This window comes from Martes martes (genome assembly GCF_963455335.1).
Source record: "Martes martes genome assembly, chromosome: 2".
Taxonomy (NCBI): Eukaryota; Metazoa; Chordata; class Mammalia; order Carnivora; family Mustelidae; genus Martes; species Martes martes.
In genome coordinates this window covers 122,953,328-122,974,450 of record NC_137889.1, presented here as the reverse complement: position 1 = coordinate 122,974,450, position 21,123 = coordinate 122,953,328, and the positions used below count along the sequence as shown (strand labels likewise).

Below are 21,123 nucleotides of genomic sequence, written 5' to 3'. Positions count from 1 at the left end.
GGGTCCTGGGATTGAGCCCCGCATCGGGCTCTCTGCTCAGCGGGGGACCTGCTTCCTCCTCTCTTTCTCTGCCTGCCTGTCTGCCTACTTGTGATCTCTGTCTGTCAAAAAAAAAAAATAAAATCTTAAAAAAAAATAAACAAAAAAATAAATAAAGTAGGGCACATTCATATTATGGAAGAGCAGACAGTCATGAATGGGACAATAAGATAAGAGTGTTTGTCTCTATGTAATTAGGTTATAGGATACTTCATATTTTTCTGAATTTTCCAATTTTCATTATGAATGAGAATAATAATTTTTATAATAAACAATGCTATTTTCACAGTTCCTAAATCATTGCTGGGAACCTAACCAATAATTACATGGGAAAATCAAATGTCTTACAATTAATCAAATTATTGCTTGTTAAAGATGTATCAAGTTTTGAAAATATACATTTGTATATAAAGCTATGTAATATCAAATGGTTTTTTGCATACATTATCACTAACATTTATATATTGTTATGTGCCAGTCTCTTTCCTGTGAGATTTACTCTGCTTTAGTCATTATAATCTTCCCAACAACCACTTAAGGTAATGTGAAGCACATACAAGCATACGTGCATACATATATTCTTTCTTAGACTTCAGACAATAAGCGTTAACTTTCCAGCTAAGTATCACATTTATGCCAAACAAAATTTTGCAACTATAAATAAATATTTAAAATTCAAAACAGTGTAAAACACTTGATGCTTTTAGGGCTTTGGGCACAATAGTTTCGTCTTTGGATGCTCAATTATGTAAATTTTGTGCATTTTTTCTTTAAAATAGTAAGAAGTAAAATTGCCATACTGATCTAGGATGCCTTGTGCTGCCAAAGCTTGGCTGGGCTCCAGAGGCCTTCCGTTGACTGCAAATTCCATTATACACCCGACAAAATCATGGCTTTCCACATGTCCTCTCCTCTGAAGGATCGGTTCTAGCGATCTGATACCTCCAACTGTGACTCGATTTGGCTGAACATCAAGAGTCCTACATAAGAAAGCAAAGATAAGTATATTAGTTCCAACACGATAGATTTCAGTAGAATGTTTAGTTTTAAAAAGAGTGAACATAACTTTTTCTGGCATGTGTTATAGCGTGGTAAATTTGAATGGAAAATATTACCTATTGGTGCATATCTTCTGACAGATTTCTACAGGATTATTAGGTTTTCAAGGCATGAAAAATAATAAAACTTATGGAAATGACATTTTCAGTTAGTCAAATGGGATGTATAAAACAATGTTGAGTTAGCAAGAGGAAGCATATTATCAGAAAGAAGATACCTTGCAGTATAAATAGTGACAACTCTAATATTAATGTTAGTTTATAGTTTTTCTTCACTACAAGATCATAATGATACCAATAAGTTAATTAATGCCATGGATGACGTGCTGATATTTATTTTTCTCTGTTGCTATTTCTATTAAAATCACTTATGTTTTAGATGGCATAATGCTGTGTTTCAACTTGAGGCATGGTTGAAAACTATCTGTGAATAATTATCACATGCAACTTTCAGAGAAGGTATTTAAAATTAATTCAGTCCCTAGCCTAACCTTACAGGACCCAGGTCACATGCCACGATGTCACAAATCATCTCAAAGAGTATGGCCTATGTTACTCTTTCCTTCCTCTGGCTTTATCCTCACCTCTACCACTTCCTTTCACACCATTTTTACATACTCTGTATACAAATTATTAAGTTTTCATTTTACAACATGAAAATTCCTTTGGAGAGGATAAACTATTATAAACTTTTGCAACACTCAGCATAATATAATTATCTTTAAATGTATAATTTCATAAAAAAAAAAAAACAAAAAAAACATCACAGGGCTCCAACTCATGATCCTGAGATCAAGACGAGCTGAGACTGAGTCAGGTGCTCAAACGACTGAGTCACCCAGCCACCCCTGTTTAATTTCCTTTTTAATGCCAATTAATAATAAAGATCAAGCTAATAATTTTACTCACCAGTCATCTGAAACTGCCACATTACTGACAGTGCAATACCCTGGTTCTTGGTTCTCAGTACAAGAGTCCACGGTTAAGGAAGCTGCCTATAAAGTAGAAGGAAATATTTATCTTGAGTTCTGCCATCCCTATTGTCCTTTTCAGCCAACATTACCTAGCACTTATATCTACATGGACATTTTTTTGAAATTGTGATAACAATTAGTATATTATGACATAATACAATTATAGTATCAAATTTGGAGCACATATTTCTTTTACATGTCTAAAGTTAGGAAATCATTACATATAAGAGATGGGAACATACTTTGAAAAATCTTCTCCGGCCCCTTTGTTTCACAAATGAAAAACTATAAATTCCATTAATGTCTCTTACAATATCATAAGGGAAACTTATGGGACATAGAGGACGGCTTCTTGGGATTACAATCTTAAGAAATGTGTTTAAGGTATTACCCAGTTATTCTAACAAATGAAAAGACATTAGATTTCTGATTTTTCAGAAGTCTTATTTCAATTATATTTTAGTCATATATACAATAATATCTTCAAAGCATAGTGTATTATTACAGCAATCTATAAAAATTGTTGTTCTTGTACTAAAGATAAGGTTTGAGACAAAGTAAACAAGTCAGTTAGATGCCCCTTCCACTTATGATAAGAATCTTTATTTGTAAAAAGTATATAACAGTATATTTATGCATTATCAGAATGCATTGTCATCTATTATGATACAGTAGAAACTCCCCAATAATCTTTAAATTACAATTAACAGTAACTGCTTTTGCATTCCAAGGGATGCCTATCCTTGAGACAAAAGTCTTCTGTTCACTAGAATATAAGAATGCTGAATACTCTATTTGCAGTAAATAGGGTCATCAAATCATGATCACAAGGTTCAGGAATATGACAGAAGTCAGGGTTTCTATATTGAGCAAAGGTCGCTAGAGATGGCTGTGGTCTGGTTTAAGACCAAGGTTGTTGCATATTCACATTATTTTGTGCTCTGCAATGCTATTGTGATGCCCCTCCTTCGTTCCCCAAACTGCAGTAAAATTCTGCAACTGACAAAACTTAGCAAAATTTAGTTGGTGAAATTATAAGGATGATATTCCCAATGTGGTATTTCAGAACATGGCCAGTAAATCACAGGAGAATGCTTAACCCCAAATCCAGAAGTACAGAAGGACTAAGGGTTTCTCCCAAGGCAGACAGTAAAGGGTTCTACTTAAATTTACTTGAATGCCATAGAGCGGGGTTAATCCCACTTTGTCCATTATAATAAAACCATAAATACTATGTAAGTATTAATTTATAAGAATGGTTTTCATTTGAGGTTAATTGTAATGAAAGCAAAGCAAATGTCCGAAACAGCCCAGGGAGGTTAAGCAAGTTGACTAACATTACCCCTGACTTACATATGGAAGCATCAGGTTTTCTGTTTTCTTGAATTATTTCATATGGGAATGATTCATTTCCTTAACATCTGATGTTTAGATGTTTATCAACGGTGGGTATTATTTTTAGAGATTGTCCATAACAATTTATATTTGGATGGGAGACTTGTAAAAATATATCTTAAATATCTTGCATTTCAAAAATAAAGAATGGGGTCAATTTATAGTTTTTGTGCATCAAATGCTACTGAATAAAATATTCAAAAATACTTCTATCAGTTAATTATTAGAACCAACTCTAAACTCCATATAATAAATTCTCAGGAGCCATGTAAATCTTTTTCTGGCCACATACTCAAGGCAATTATAATAAATACTAACATTTCTAGGAAACATTTACTCTTTCAATCCTGTGTCAAGAATTAGTTAAATCTTTCAATAGTTTTTTTTTTTTTCCAGTGTTCTATAATAATTGAGTGGCATTCGATCCCAAAAGCAATATTGGGTTTTTGTGATACAAGTTGGGTTGCTTAGGTCGAGTATTTGGCTCAAGCATAATTTCCTTTATTTCTAAAACAAAATTGTTAACATATCCCTGTATACCATGCAAAATGCCCCTCCATTCTAGAGATCCCTAAAGCTATCACAAACAACTGAATATCACATAGATATTTATGAATGTCTCAAGTAGGAAAAAGAAAAACACCTTACATAATGGCATCATATTTTGATCAATCTTAATAGTTAATATATTTTTACCATTTTCTAAAAGCTTCATGACACAGTACAAAGAAAGAACGCTGGAGGGGAAGTTTTATTTGAATAGCAACTTGTGCAATTTAATCTTCGGAGTTAAATGCGCTTTCTGTTACCGTTGAATTTTTCTACCAGTACTGCTGTAAGTTGAGATGTTTCTATCCTGTCTACTCAATGATTCAAAGCTGAGAAGTTAATGATTCTGCCAGTTTCTAACAAAATCCCTTTGAACTGCAGAAAATGACAGATTCAAAATCCAGTAGGGGCCTTATTTTGGATGTTCTTTAAAAAGGAAGACATTTTTTTTCCTCTCACTGAAGAACTAATGACAAAGGTATTTTTTTCCACATTTGGTATCCTTTAAAACTGGATGACTATGGCCACATAGTGCAAATGAACGGAAAGCATTTCTTCTCTATCCTTTCTGGCAGGCACACAGTACCTCTTTCTTTGCTCTCCCTCTTGCTCCCAAAAGCTAGTTCGATAGAATTAAATCTTCACGAAATTTAAAGGGACCTGGGAGGTCATCAGATAAAATCATCTATTCTACATAAAAGTCTGTTGACAACATCTTAGCAAAATGGTTATCTCACATATGCTTGGAGAATTGGGGTGAGGTGCTACCTGCTATGCCCCATTAAGGTCCTGTCATTATTAGGAAATCATTACAGTTCATGGAAGACCTAACACACAACACAGATACCAGACCTCACGTTTGTTCTAATTCTGTCAAGTTTGATAATGCTGGGGTAAATTGATAACCAGGAGTTTTGGAATTTTCTAAATCTGTATTCTCCTAGAAGTCCTTCTCTGAGCAAACTAGTTTGGTATTAGGCTGGTTTTAAAGATCTCAGACAGAAATGAGCATACTGACTTAATACTAGTCTAAAAAAAGTATTATTTCCAAGTTTAGTTTGTTATACCACTATTAGGATTCATTGAATTCAGTGTGACTTTTTAGGCACTACTCATAATTAAAACTTTATTGAGATTAAGTAAACATTTTTTTTAACCCCAAAAGGCTGTATGAGTCAGTGTTGTTGGAAACTTAGGATGACTGACATTTATCAAACACTTATTTAATATCAAATACATACAATTTTAGATATGATTTATATTAATCTTTGCATTAATATAAAAAGGTAGAGATATTATTCCCATCTATAAACCAAATTTTTATTTTCTGCTCAACCCCTTTTCAATAAACAAAGCCTCCTTGAATTACTATCAAATCAAGGCTCCAAGTGAGTACTTTCCAAGTAGATTTTTTTAAATAAATTATTTTTCATATATCGCAGCTTTATATTGCAATTATTATTACTAAATTTTACTCTTGTTTTTATCTCATTTTCAGATTGTTAGGGGTAATTTTGTTAAGTAAACATTTTATAAATTAAATATATTAGAAAAAAGTTATAGTTATAGAACATTAACACCAAGTTCATAAGAAAAAGGAAGACAACACATATTGAAAATGATTCCTGAATTTTCACTAATACTTTTATTGTTTTCTCACACATATTTCAATAGACTCATCTAATAACCTGGTAGAACCCTGAATGCAACACAGCAGATATGGGGATATCAGTGGATGAATATCCAAACATCTAACCTTGACGGTGATGATACAATCATCTGGTCATCTTTAGACCCATCACTATTCTTTTTCTTTCCTTATATGAAAATATTTCTTTATTTAAAACATTGTTTAAATCTTCTTTCCTACTCTATACTAGAGGAGAGAAAAGCCATTGTATTTGATATCATTAAAAAAGTCCCAAAACGCATGGATTTAAAGTACTCCTAAAAACAAATAGAGAATCGTGTCTTTTGATAAAGACTGTTATCTATATTTGTCAGAAAAAAATAATATAGTAAGATTGCTTCAGTCTTATGTCTTTATGAAATTTATAATTATAAAGGACACAAAAACTATTCTTTTAAGACTATGGATCACAGAAAAAATAACAAAAGCATGGTAAAAAAAATATTTTCTATGTTCTTTCTGCAAGTTGCTTATCTGTAGTCCGATAACATAGTGTTCCCAAAATTTAGTGTTAAAAATACTTATATCATTAGACAAATATATGATTCATTTGATCAGTTTCAGAACTACATAACTCATCATATTTTTTATGTTTTTCAGGATTGCCACAAAGCTAAGAGAGAAAACTATAGTCATTCAGATCCCAAGTGTCTTCATTTAAAAATTATTTCAGAGCATTTATTTTGTTCCTTTGGCTAATTTTTATTTTAATACATGATGTCATGCTTTTTAAATTCTATTTCTTTTGAAGGGTGAAATGTAAATGTTATTTTTTAAAATTTTTTTTATAATTTTTTAAAAAATATTTTATTTATTTGACAGAGAGAGATCACAAGTCGGCAGAGAGGCAGGCAGAAAGAGAGAGAGAGGAAAGCAGGTTCCCTACTGAGGAGAGAGCCCCATGCAGGACTGAGTTCCAGGACCCAGGATCATGACCTGAGCCAACTGCAGAGGCTTAACCCACCTAGTCACCCAGGCACCCCGAAATGTAAATTTTAAAGAGCAGTTATAATTTTAAAAGCCAGTATAAAATCCAGGAATATTTTAAAACAGTTTTGTTAGCATTTACTTTTTCAAAAACCCTTGATTATTGTTGAAAATAGGGGGAATCCGTGAAGAGATAGTTGGGAAGGTAAATAAATGAATACATAAATAAGTCAGTCTTTCCAATCTCTTGTTCTATATCAAATGTTTTCAAACACTAATAGGGAAAATACATCATGCATTTTCCTTTATAAAGGAAAATACTTTTTAATGAATATAAATATTAAGTAAATATGTACCATCTGATTGTAATATGAGAGCCATATAATTAAATAGCATATAATATGGAAATCTTTAATATTACTGAGTTTATAGTTCTGAAAATACCTTAGATAATCAACAAACAAAATTTCATTTTCATACCATGTCATAGACCTCACAGATGACAGCACATTGAAGTCCTGGTACAATAAGGATTGCTAACTACTATATTGGAATATGTGTTAGCATCATCTTTTGCAATAATTTATTTGTAGAAAAGTTTTTTCATTTGTTTTTAAATTGTTTCTTCAGTTAGGGCTGGGATACTTAGAAAAGTAGCCTTTTTAAGTACAGTTCTGACGTGGCCTTAAACATATGTAGGAAATGTATAAAATAAAATGTTTATGCACTAAGATGTTTTCTTTATTTTTCTACCTTCTGTTGCTTTTGAGACAAGTTGTTTTTTGTGACAAATAGTTGTCATGAGCAAAAGCAAGACATTACCCCTTTGCTGCTATAGTTCATAACAAAACTGGTCAAATTTGTACCTCAATTCATGCTTTAACTTGAAGGCTTGACAGACCAGATGTACAATAATTAAACAAGTTTTAATATAGAATGAAATGTCTTACCATTCCTGCTCTCCGGGCGATCACAGTGTGAAAATGTCCATCTGACACCTTCTTCATGGTGGTGAGTTTGTATGTACCACTGCCTAGATTGTAAGAGAATCTTAATCTTTCTTCAGCAATTTCAAGGGCCAAAAACTCAGCCCGGTCCCCTGTCTGGTTGTCATAGTTGTAAAGCAATAAAGCATGACTTTTAATAGTTGCAAATTTGACATATATATAGTTGTTATTGGGGTCCAAGCTGGGAAATTCCATGTATGATAACTCCTCAAATCCGTAGCTATTCAACTCACAGTGTTTTCCAAAGACACCTATAGATGGGAGAATTGATAAATTGACACATGAAATTCCAGTGAGATGTTAGTAAATGACTTTGATTAGGATAATTTCAAGTTACAATAATGAATCATGCTTTTAACAAACTTTTTAAATATTATGCCCCAAAGAAAACTATCTAAATTAAATTGAAATAGAACAAATTAATGATCTTTAAAGCGTACAAGAGGTGAGAACTGCTGTATTTGTTTTTCTTTGGCCAAGTAGGAAACATATCTAAGTAGGTCCCATGTGTAAAAATTAGAATTAGTGGAATGGATTATGTCTGAAGAGATGTCTTTCCTGGAAACCTTTCAAAATTAGTTTGTCAAACTTTTCAAAATGTTAACATGCTGTAATTTTCAACTGATACTTCCTTTATAATATATAATTCTCAAAAACAATCTCAATCCAATTGAGGATGGTAAATTTTGTTTTGACCTTAAAAAATATCAGTCCCTGTCTTCATGGTATTTTCAAGAGCTGCAGGTTCAGGGAAGGGAATCACTGTTGTTAGGGAAGGAAATAACTGTCTCAAGTTTTTATCTCTTTCTTGTTTTATACCTTCTTTGGGTATGATTTACAACAGGCTGCTTTAAAATAGCCTTCTGCTTTTTTTCTGAAATCCAGCATTCCCACTTATTTGGATTGGTTCCTCTTTTACTTGAAAAATGAGTTTTATTGATGTTACAGTGCTACGCCAAAATTCTTTTCCCACAAATATTAGTCGACTGTAGCAAATGATTGGAAAATTAACCCATGCCAATACAGTATGATTCTTATTAACTTGCAAAGGTTCCATTCCTTAATTTTGGCTGTACATCTCTCATAAATGCATTAAATTTAGAGTCAGGGAATTGTTCAGCTAGAAGAAACTAATACCATCATTTTACAGAATATTTAAAACTTGCCTGAGGTCACAGAACTATAGGAGAGAGAGCCAAAATTTGAGGCCAGATCTACTGATTGTGTAGTTGTTTTGACTGCACCACATCTTATATCCGAATATTCTTTAAATTAAAGAGGCCTAGAAGCTGCTATAAAAGCTTGTGTTGTTTACCTTTTCCTGCTTTGTTAAGGCTGAGATAATATTCGTTATCAATGTGTAGGAAATATGCACATTATTTATTTTTAATCATTAACTGAAGTTAAAAAGCAAAGAAATTATAGAAATTATATATATTATATATATCAAATGTCATAAATTTATTTATATAGTATATCAAAAATATATATTATATATTATATGGAATTACATTTCTAATTTATATAATGTATAAAACATATATACAACAAAATTTAAAAGTTTATTTATATTAAATATACATTTGCTATATCATATATACCTTACTTATATATACAGAAAGTGTAACCAAAGTTAAAGAAAAAGCAAAGATAAACTATACAAAGAAATAGATTATTAAGGTAAAATAAATGTGTACTATGTGTTCTCTCAGGCCTCTCCTGATTAAGTTTTAATAAAAATATGAAAATGGGCTTAAAAATTAAATATAGGGACATCTGACTCTTGGTTCCAGCTTAGGTGGTGATCTCAGGGTCAAAGAGACAGAGCCCGCCATCAGGCTCTGTGCTGAGTGCAGAGTCTGCTAAAGTTTCTTTCTCCCTCTCCCTCTACCCCTTCCTGGCACATTCTCACTCTCTCTTTACCATAAATAAATAAATACTTTAAAAAATTGAATATAGGACCCTTGGGTGGCTCAGTCAGTTAAGCATCTGCCTTCAGCTCAGGTCATGATCTCAGGGTCCTGGGTTGGAGCCCCACATTGGGCAACCTGCTCAGAGGGAAGTCTGCTTCTCCTTCGCCCCTCCCCGTGCTTGTGCTCTCTCTCAAATAAATAAATAAAATCTTTTTAAAAAATTGAATATAAATATATGTAGAAAGAATATAGATCCTGGCAAGATGTCCTCTATTTTTTTTTAAGATTTTTTTTTATTATTATTTATTTGACAGAGATCACAAGTAGGCAGAGAGGCAGACAGAGAGAGAGAGAGAGAGAGAGAGGGAAGCAGGCTCCCTGCTGAGCAGAGAGCCCGATGTGGGACTCAATCCCAGGACCCTGAGATCATGACCCGAGCCGAAGGCAGCGGCTTAACCCACTGAGCCACCCAGGCACCCATGATGTCCTCTATTTTTATTCAAATTGATTCTTGATACAAATTGATTCAGATATTTCAAACATGAAAATATTTGTTTACGGAATATATTTCTTCTTAAAGAGTTTTGTTATTATTTCTAGAGAAAGGTAGATTTTTCTTTTCGAAATAAAATAAAAACTAAGGAAGATTTTAAAATAGCCCTTCAAATGAAATGCCAGGAAATAAAACTACATAAAGATCAAGAAAAATTATTAAAGTTACCCTAATAAGGAATATTCTGTGTGGGTAGTTACACACACACACACACACACACACACATATATATATATATAGACATATACACACACACACACAGGAAGTTATCATCATACAGGCTCCCTTTATAAAATCTTAAGCACTTTATGTTTTTCTAAATTACAATCTAAAAAAATAAAAATCTAAAAAAATTTTAAAAATCCAAACAACAAATCTTTCACTGATGAGAAAGTAAACAGTGCAAATTCTTTTTCCAACTTCAGAATTATAGTTAAGATGTTGTTTTATAGGATGCATGTGTAAGTACCTCCAGCTATTTGTTTGAGGCATTCCAGCTGTCATTTGTATTTGCATGTTTCACCCACATTCAATTTGAAGAGGAAAATACTATGTCCTTTTAATTCTATCTCTCTGGTCTCAAGTCATGTATTATTGTTACAAGGTTTTCTGTTTTCTTTTCTTTTATAAATCTTCTGTTGCCAACTGACAATGTAAAAGTTTAAATCATGGGTTTTTTTTGTTTTTTTTTTTTGCTTTTTGCCACTGGAAGAAATGGAGGGAGAATTTTGCACTGCCAGCTGCATGCGATCTGTCTCTAATTTATATTGCTGAGCTAGTCCCTTGGGGGTCTCTCATAGGGTGACCCTAAAATACTTTTGCCCAAGTGGGCAATGATTGTTGCATCAGCTACAGCTGATGCAGCTACAGCTGCAGCAATGATTGGTTTCTATTTGATAACAATTATCTTAAATCCTCATACTTGCAACTGCAATATAAAGGAAACTTTAAAAATGTAAAAACCTTTCTTCATGCACTTAAAATTAATTTTGTCCACTTTCTATTCCAATCCCTTTATCTTTCATTCCAAACACAAGTTAAACCATGAAACCTGCTTGTGGTTATCTGTCGAAAGCAGCACCTTTTAGGATTATAAGAGATTAGTGAAAGAAGTTTTGGCAGATCTAAAGTTGTGCTTATTTTGACCTTAATCTGCTTTTCACTGCTTTAGAGGCATTGTTGGTGAGAATCTCAGAGAAATTTTAAAAAGCAGGATACTGCAAATGTCATCCCGGACTGGAAATAAAATTGTGTTCTAGTCACTATATCATCTTGGGGTAATTTTGCTTTGTTTTCATTTTTTGACTTTAGACAAAGTTCTCTATTTCTGGCCCTCAGAACCATTGCTAAAATGCATTGGTCACAATTAGATACTTATACTCTGTTTTTCTTTATCATTCTATTGATGTTGTGCTTTATAAAAATAAAACCAGGTAGAGTCACGGAATTATTTCAAAATGAATTAACACTACATTTTACTATTACTAGAAACCTCAGATTCTTTTTAAGCTCTATTTGCAACTGTACATTGAGAGTCCCTTTTGAGAGTCCATATAGCTCAGTGATGGCTCAAGGAAATACTAGAAAAACATCTTTCTCCTTTCTTGTTTATGGAGAGAGATAGGGTCTCCAATTACTGTAGGACATCTGGAGATTAATAATATATTGTCAGGTAACGTATCCTTCAAACTGTACTGTAGTAATCACAAACTGATGAAACAATCCAAGTTAAGATAAAAGCTCTGTCCAAAGCTGTTCTCAGAGTCCTTGGCTGTTCCAGTGCTGGGTAACATCTAAGTGAGATCTGAAAGGAATCTTTCAGTCCATTACATAATGGTGGATAAATATAAATGTGTATAGAAATTTTCTAATAACTCTTTCTCAGAAGAACACATTAGTCTGAATTGTGATTAATTATTTGGTAGTATCTAGAAAAAGCATATCATGAAAACTGCATGTCTAGTTACTGAATCCTTCCATTAGAAGTGGTTGAATTAATACAAAAACGAAAAGCAGCAAAAATAAACCCAGAAAACACTTTGGTTAATTATCCTTAAAGATTTTAAATAGAGAGTGATGTCAGATAATGCTTAAAAGATTTCTTCTTTGATAGATTCCAGGCTAAAAAGAAGTCATCCATAAATATTTGAGGGGAAATGTCCTGAGGAGACAACATCAAATTCAATTATCTTGAGTTGATTACTTTTCTAGTAATAACTGAAGCAGTATATTCAATGGCATTTCCATAGTAAACTTTTTAAACAATATTAAACATTTGTAATTTTATTTTGCTAAAACCTCCTGTGTAAAACAACTAGTATTTTCTTAATCACTCATGGCCACCATAAAATAAAATCGCTATACCATGTGCCTAAACAGATTGATATTTTGTATCAACACCCAAACTGTACTCACCAAATGGACAATGACAATAGTATGACTCCACACCACTTTGGCAGGAACCACCATTAAAGCAGGGGTTACATTCACAGTAGTTGACGGAAGATTCACACATTTTACCTGAAAAGTATCAAACTTGTTAAAAAAAATCTTGTGCATAAACATATTAATACCATTACTTCATAACCATATGTAAAAGGGTGAGCCTGGTGGTGGGTATTATGGAGGGCACATATTGCATGGAGCACTGGGTGTGGTGCATAAACATGAATTCTGGTACACTGAAAAGAAATTTTAAAAATAAAAAATTTAAAAAAATCTATTCTGAGAGATTATATCTTGGAGAAAAGAAATGTAAGAATATTTTACTTGACATGAGAAAATTGGAATACCTCTCAGTTCAAAATCTTATTTAGTTATCCTATTGTAAAGATGTGCATTAAAATAGGAAGTAATTTACATAATTACAATAATTTACATAAATAGTTAGGAAATTTACATCTTGGAAGGAACTACTATTTTCAGGAAAATCACAAATGGTGAACATATTTAAATGTTTTCACTGAATTTATTTTCTCTTGTCAATGTTACTTCCTTCTTCAATTCTATAATGAGATTTGAAATTTTACAGTAAAATTCTCACTATAGAGATTTCCTCAACTCAGATTTTTTAAAGGTAAGCAACAGCCTCATTTAGCCTATCAAACTAAAATACTTTCACTTTCAAGAAATATCACTTCACTGACACATATCTGTTATAAAACAGAGTAAGAAGATAGGAAACACATCACATATTTCAAATTCTTAAGATTTATTCTTGGCTACAGGTTTTGTATACCTTGTCTTTTTCCTAAAACATTAATACCTAACCAGCATATTTTTCAGTTTATAAGGACTTCTCATAGATCATCTCAAGTTGAGTCAACTAATATTGACTGAGTGCCTATTATTGCCAGGAAGGCTAGAAGATGGGGTATGGCAGTCAAAACACACACACACACACACACACACACACCCCAGGTAAGTGTCAGAACATTGAATTTCCATTTCAGTGGGATAGATTAATCCAAGCAACAGAAAATATTTACATTTCATAGATGAAGAAAAGTCTTTTGAAGGCTAATATTTTGCCAAAGAAATTATAAAATTATGGCACAGACCAGTGTAGTTCTGCTCCCATATCCAGGCTTTGCAAAGCTGTATCTGAATAGCTAACCTCTAGGTAGGCCAATGTAGAGTATATAGCCAAGTCCTATTTGTTTCTGTGGTGGTGGTGGTGGTAATTTTTTAATGTAAATCTAAATGTGTTCTAATGCCACTTTTCTATAAATTTTAAATCATTTCAATAATTCATTTGTTAGAATAGTTTCTAGTTTTCCAAATCCCAGAAATGAGACATTATAGAGTTCTTTGTTTATTTCTATTAATCGATATGGGGGTTAATTATTTAATTAAATAGTTTGTTTCTGTAAAGCTATTTTCTACTTCTTAGCATGATTGCACTAATGCCTTTATTAAATATCTTATGAAAACATGTAAGTTTTATGTGCACAACTAGACTTAATATTGAGCATAGATAATCCATTTCACCATGATTACTATGCTTAAAATATAGTCAAAGTTTTGTTTAATTCAGTTCTGTTTTTGTGGCTTGATTATGTAGCCACAGTTGTTCTAGTTTAAAATTATAAGCGTGAGTCAGACCTCATGACACTGTTAACTAAACACGTTTCTCTACATCACAGTGTCATAAACAACATTTTTTCTTTATAAATAAAATTGGGAACTTCCTTACAAGGCAAAATGGTAACATATTTAGAATACCTTTCCATTCTAGGGGGAAATAATGAAAATAAACAAGTTACCAATCTAGAGGCACAGAAATTAGGTTTTAAGTATTGTAGCAATGAGATACATTTGAGAAACAGGAAGAACAACTTTATTATAAGCCTGTACAATATCACACCAGAGAGATACTCTGTCGTAGAACTCTCTCCTATGTTGTTTTCCAACTGGATTTCTGACAGATCCCACTAGAGAAGTGGAGTTTTTTCATTAGTACTAGTATTGCCCATTGGAGAATAAATAACACCTATTGGCTGTACTTTCAGTTACTTATTTGCTATCAAGAAAGTCACATCCAGTCCTTGTATTTTTTTTCCACTATAAGAGCATTCACATGTGCTATTGGACTAAGTAAGGTTTCATTTTTCCATTTTGAAAATTTCTTTAAGAATTATATTAAAAGTAGCATGTATTGAGTACAGTTGTCCTTGAACAATGCTGAGGGTTTTTTTTTTTTTTAAGATTTTATTTATTTATTTGACAGACAGAGATCACAAGTAGGCAGAGAGGCAGGCAGAGAGAGAGAGAGAGGAGGAAGCAGACTCCCCGCTGTTGGAGAGCCTGATGCGGGGCTCGATCCCAGGACCCTGGGATCACGACCCGAGCTGAAGGCAGGGGCTTTAACCCACAGAGCTACCCAGGTGCCCCAATGCTGAGTTTTTAAAGAAGCCAACCCCTATAGTTGAAAATCCAAATACAACTTTTGACTCCCCCAAGAGTTAACTACAAATAGCCTGCTTTGACCAGAACCCTTACCAACAACATAAATAGTGGATTAACACATATTTTGTATGTTACATGTATTAAATACTGTCTTCTTACAATAAGGTAAGCTAGAGAAAATGAAATGCTATTAAGAAAATGATAAGGAAGAGAAAATACATCTGTATCACTGTATTTATCAAAAAAATATACATATAACTGGACCTGCATAGTTCAAACCTGTGTTGTTCAAGGATCAGCTGGACATAGATTAATATACTTTATATGTGGTTAGTCTAATATTATGAAAACAAATTAGTGGGCTGCAAAATTACAACTTTACTTCTGGAAGACTGAAACGGGGAACAGAGAGTAACCAATTCAGGGAGCCCTGTCATGAACAGTCATGCAAATATTTGGACATACATGTTCGCTAAGAAAAAAAAATATGTGTATAAAATCACAAGCCTTTGATACCATAAATCTCAAATATATCTTCTTTTGAATCCTGTTGGAAAAAAATGCCTTTTAAAATTTTGTTTTAAACAATAACAACAAAAGAACATTAGGTGGAAGTTTTGTGTAATTTGTATAAATTGGTTATCATACTCTTCCAAAATTAGAACTTAACATAGGCATCTGAGTTTAATGTAAATATAGACTATAGGCTATTTCAGTTAGTCCAAAATTAAGGATGAAAAGAAACCCAAATTAAGTAAGACTTTCTTGGATATTAAAACATACAACTATGGAAATGGCAGAAGAAGCTACAAACTAAGAAAATATTAGTTTGAGAATGAATTTCTTTCAAAAATTAAAATAAATTCTCAATGGAATCTGACTCTTTCAGTATACAACAATATAAAAGGACATTAGTGAGAGAAAAAAAAAAATTCAACCTTCCATTTTGCATTTTAATTTAAGCCAGGTCTTTATTTTCTTACTTTTCTCTAGAAGATAGATATAAAAAAATGTAAAAAAAAAATGGCTCTGCTAGGAGTTAAATAAATCAATTTATTGTTGGATTTGAGAAAAATAGTCATATTTATATGCTGGTGTTAGAGTATATAAATTATTTACCACTCAAAAATTTGGTTTCAGTATTCCATTTGATGAGTATTTTTTTTTAATTAGTGAATTTCAAAGAGGTTGCCATACCAGATTCAAAGACACAGTTTGAAAATCCAGTCTTGTAATTTAAGTTATTATTAAAAAGACTGTTTTATATGAAGGAAAGATGTCGTAATTTTACAAAACACTAAAGGACAGCCTTGAAATGCAAATTTCTAGGGTTTGGAAAGTTCATACTCTATTATCCAGCAAGAAGTCAGCAGCAAATTCTGTATTGTTCTCCACATATCTATCTACCTAAAGTCTCACGTTAATGGCTTAATGCTTATCAGAGAATGCAGCAATTTGAATTACTCTAACATGCTTCTACTACAAAAAAATCTGATGTGTTGGTGCACCATGAAGTCAAAATTAGGTCATTAACTTAATTAATACTGCAAGTCAATTAACAATATATATCAGAGCCTTGAGGCTTGCAAGTATACTGATAGGGCTTGCACAATGAAATGCAACCATATCTCTGGAACACAAAAAGCCTTGTTCTGTTAAGATATGTTGTAATAGCAGCTGTTTACAAGAATAAACTGGTCTCATTGCTCTGATATTCATTAATTAATGCATTGATATAAATTTTTTATCATAGATAGAAGGAGGTGTGCTTCGAGAAGTATAAGCTCTTAGAACTTGGAGAATAGGAACTACTGAAAAAGAAAATGAACGGATCATGGGAGGCCAGTGTATCCACAGACTTTCGAAGGTTATAGTTCGAATTTACAAAAGAAATTTAGCATATTATCTTCATGTTTGGGGCAGAAGGTATGCTGAGTTCATAAACTGAATCTGTTGTGATCACCTGTGGTCTTTGCAACAAGGCTGTACATTTGAATTCCGTTCATTCCAACAGAACATTTTAATGCTGATTATGTAGAGCAGAGCTAAATTTATTCTCACCTGTTAAATTTGAACACCTATGAGAATATGATGATTTCTTAGATTATATTACATATATTACATATAATTTTTAGAATATATTACATATACTAGATCACAACAATGACTATTTTTGGATCTATTGTATTTATACATAGATAGAAGGGACACTGAAACTATCAAAGTTCAATTTATATCTAAGTTAATTATATTATTAATAAATATGATTTCCTAAGATATATGTTATTTATTCTGAATATTTATGCTTACAAGCTTTTTTATTTTAGCAGAAAGTAGCTTTTTTCACACTGTTAATGTTTCCTATTATTGTGCAAAGAACTATGAAGATAGCTCATCTAAAGATCCTAATCGAATAGTATTATGTTTTTTACAGCAAAAGAAAGCAAAAATTTTATGTTTAAGAGGTGCTAGTAAGAAAAATAAAAGGGGAGAAAAACTGTTTTCTTTTTGTATTTTAAAACATGTACAAATACAATTTCAATGATATTACAGATGATGATGTATAATGACATTCATACAATCCATGATAAGCTTACAAATATGTTTGTTTTCTGCAGAAAAAAGAATTTAAGCTTCTGGAAGCCTCTTATTAATACTTTCATAAATTGAAGGGGAGCCTGGGTGGCTCAGTGGGTTAAAGCCTCTGCCTTCGGCTCAGGTCATGATCCCGGGGGTCCTGGGATCAAGCCCCGCATCGGGCTCTCTGCTCAGCAGGGAGCCTGCTTCTCTCCCTCTGCCTGCCTCTCTGCCTACTTGTGATCTGTCAAATAAATAAACAAAATCTTTAAAAAAAAATACTTTCATAAATTGAAAATTGTATTTTAAAGAAAAGGAATGAATATAAGAAATGAGACACTCTTTTGTATTTCACAGAAAATTTCATTTCCTATCTATTCACTAGATTTTGTTTATATTCTATGGTGTTCTGATCACATGATCACAGACAACATTCACGTACAACTTGTGTTTTTAAAAGAATGACTCAGTTACGACTCCCATCTTCACAAAAGCAAATGCTTGCCAAGTTTCTCAGTAAAATTACTATGCACAACCTGCATATAACTTTATATGTCTGGAAAAAAATTCCTATTTATACTGTCAAATGTCATAAAAGTGATGAATGGACAAATCTCATCCTCCCCCGAAATATCAGGACTTACTTGAGACCATAGGAAAACTTCTCCATATGGTAATAAACCCTGGCATTACTCCAAATGACACACCTAAAATGCATCCAGATGTGTGAAAGTGGATGGGAAAGGTTAAAGGGGCTATGAACTAATTCTGTTAGGAGAGACTCAGATTTGAAAATAAGCTCTATCTACATGCTGCATTTTACAACACCATCTATTCCTCTGAAAGACTTAATGCAGGATTGTGCTACAAGCAGTGGATACCTGGAGCAGAAAGACAAATGATAAGTGGTTACTGACTATAATCGTGCTTTCTAATTAGTGTTCTATTAAGTGCAAGAAATGTTATTTGTATAGGAAAAGAAATATTGGATTTGTAGTTATTAAGCTGCTAATTTTCTCCAGAATCCCCTGAACTTCTGAGGCATGAATAATATGAAAGATATTTTCTTTTGATTTACTAAGGTATGTTGACAATAATGTAATTTCTGGTATTATTAAACCTTGTGAAAATCTCGAAAGTAATTTTTCACATGCCCTATATTATATTAAATCAATTCATTCTTTCTAACATGCTGTATTACAGTGAATCAAAGCTCCATTTATGATATAAAATTAAATTATAGAACAGTTTTTTAATAATGAAACACAAAGTGATTGTTACTGAATGTGAAGTCTCAGTATTTTTTTTTTCAATTTCCTTTTGGTTATTTTTCCAGTAATTAAGAAGAGATCAGAAACACAAGTTATACAAACAAATTTGTCCTTTCTAAATCACTCATTCATTTAAAAAACTCCTTATTTCACATGTATTATGTGATCCTATGGTTACCAACTTAAAATAAAATTTAAAAAATGTATATGATAAATTCATATTTCAGGAATATACTGGTGACAATGTGGTAATAACTATATCCCTTCATATCTTTCTATTGTAGTTCTGTAATATTCATTTTTGTACTCATGCCCTTAGAGGATGTTCACACTAAAATCTCTGTTCAGCTAACAATCACTCCCTGTAGGATTCTTAGGATAAAATTTTTGGTTTTCATCAGTGCATAAGCCACTCACTCTTCCAATCTTTTGAGCAGTTTCTAACTTTATGTGAAATACACGGTGGTGGTAGTGGTGGTTGTGTGTGTGTGTTATGGGGTAATATCTAAGGATTATTTTAAACATAAAGTTAAGAAAATCTCAATGTGAAACACACAGTGGTGGTAGTGGTGGTTGTGTGTGTGTGTTGTGGGGTAATATCTAAGGATTATTTTAAACATAAAGTTAAGAAAATCTCACAGTTCCAGTTTGTAACACCACAGACTTTAAAAATCCTTGAAAAAGTACAGGTAAAAGTTCAAAACGTTAAATAGAAGATAGATGATTGGAAATAGTTCTGATGTCCAAAAACCATTTCAGTATATACAGGCCTTGGGTAAGGCTTTACCAAAGCATTAGCACTTAATTAGTGTTAATAAAAGTAAAGCTAACTAGACTGAATATTTTAAAAAATTCATTCTATGAGGTGCACGTACGCTGAAGTAAGAGTTTTGTTTTATGGTTCATTATTTCTGATTAGCCACTTGAAGATGTCTTGACGCATTTATTCCCTCTTCCTGAGTGAGGTTAACTGGTAAAGACCACCTGGAAGGACTAACTCAAAGTGATTCTTCACGGATCACCTTTACAAAGAACATTAAACAGATAAAGACATGTGAACAATACATTCAGTATGGATTAAGATGTTGTCACTATGCTTTTTGTTACACTGTTTCCTGTAAAACAAAATGAAGAAATAAAACTATCAGACTTGAATTATCTGCTAGTTTTACTGGATGGACTATGCACATAGAACTTAATACTATGAATTACATGAATTCAAAAAATAGATTTGTATTAATCATTCAACTTTGTTTGTTTACATCATTCTTGATCTGCTGGATTATCTCCAACTATGCAAATGAAGACTAAAATGAGCTCTGAAGAGGGGCCGTATGTAAAATTCCCATAGTAATTTCAACTTACTTTTGTAACTTCAAATAACTTTCCTAACAGAAAGAGGTTACAATCTACAATCTTTGTTTGGCAGCTCTGGCTCTAAAGTCACAGAATGTCAGCTGAATTTTCTACATTCTTTCTACGCCAGATAGTATCTCTTGACACTCAGCATCATTCTTATCCTGTATTGCATGACCTGGAAATCACGAAACTATCTTTTCCAGGAGGGCTCAGGCTTAGATTCTGCCAGTGTGGGTGAGAGCTGAATGACATTTGAAGAGTGAAGACAAAGCAGAGATTGTTCTGGAACTCGCTCATTGCAGGACTGCAGGTAGACAAGATGATTGGCAGTGGTTTCTTGAAATACCTACAGTGTTCTTATTGCTGAGGTTATTGGTGAATTTTCCCAAACTTCATTCTTAGTCAGTTTAAAGATTTTGCAAGCTATTTCTTAGCATTAAGTACCTTCCTACCTGGAAGTCTGGAACTAATTTCAGTTCTTGACCAATTTCATACCAATACACTATCTCATATGCTTTTTGTGCATATCCAGTAGGATAGTGGACAAAAGTTCTTAAAAGATGTCATGGGCTTGCCATAATACTCCATAGCAAATACAAACCAATGTGTGATGAAGAATCACATACGTATAAAAAGAGGCTCTAGAGCCAAGCTCACAGTGAAAACCTATTTAGACCACCTTCTGTGCCATACTGCAGGCAAGTTATTTAATCTCTTTTAACCCATCAGAGACACAATATTTTGTGCCTTAATAATAATAATACAATTTCATTGAATTTGGAGAAGAACTAAATGAATTACTAAATGAATAATAATGTCTATGATGTAAAGGACCTTAAGTGGGGCTTTAAATAGCAACTTCATAAATGTTACGTATATTTCATAATGAAAAGAGGGGAATTC

At 32.6% G+C, this 21,123-nt stretch overlaps 1 protein-coding gene across 2 annotated transcripts in view; it reads right to left on the bottom strand.

The window, feature by feature from the left end:
* The window catches only part of FAT4 (FAT atypical cadherin 4), a gene marked incomplete at its 5' end in the record, with an annotated part of 180,880 nt that overhangs the window by 15,189 nt on the left and 144,568 nt on the right, over nucleotides 1-21,123 (bottom strand). For both annotated transcript variants that reach the window (XM_080796396.1, XM_080796397.1), the window contains 4 exons: nucleotides 840-1,019; nucleotides 2,007-2,092; nucleotides 7,583-7,890; nucleotides 12,521-12,625. In XM_080796396.1, the coding sequence (XP_080652522.1) occupies nucleotides 840-1,019; nucleotides 2,007-2,092; nucleotides 7,583-7,890; nucleotides 12,521-12,625 (679 nt within the window). The remainder of the gene's footprint in view (nucleotides 1-839; nucleotides 1,020-2,006; nucleotides 2,093-7,582; nucleotides 7,891-12,520; nucleotides 12,626-21,123) is intronic.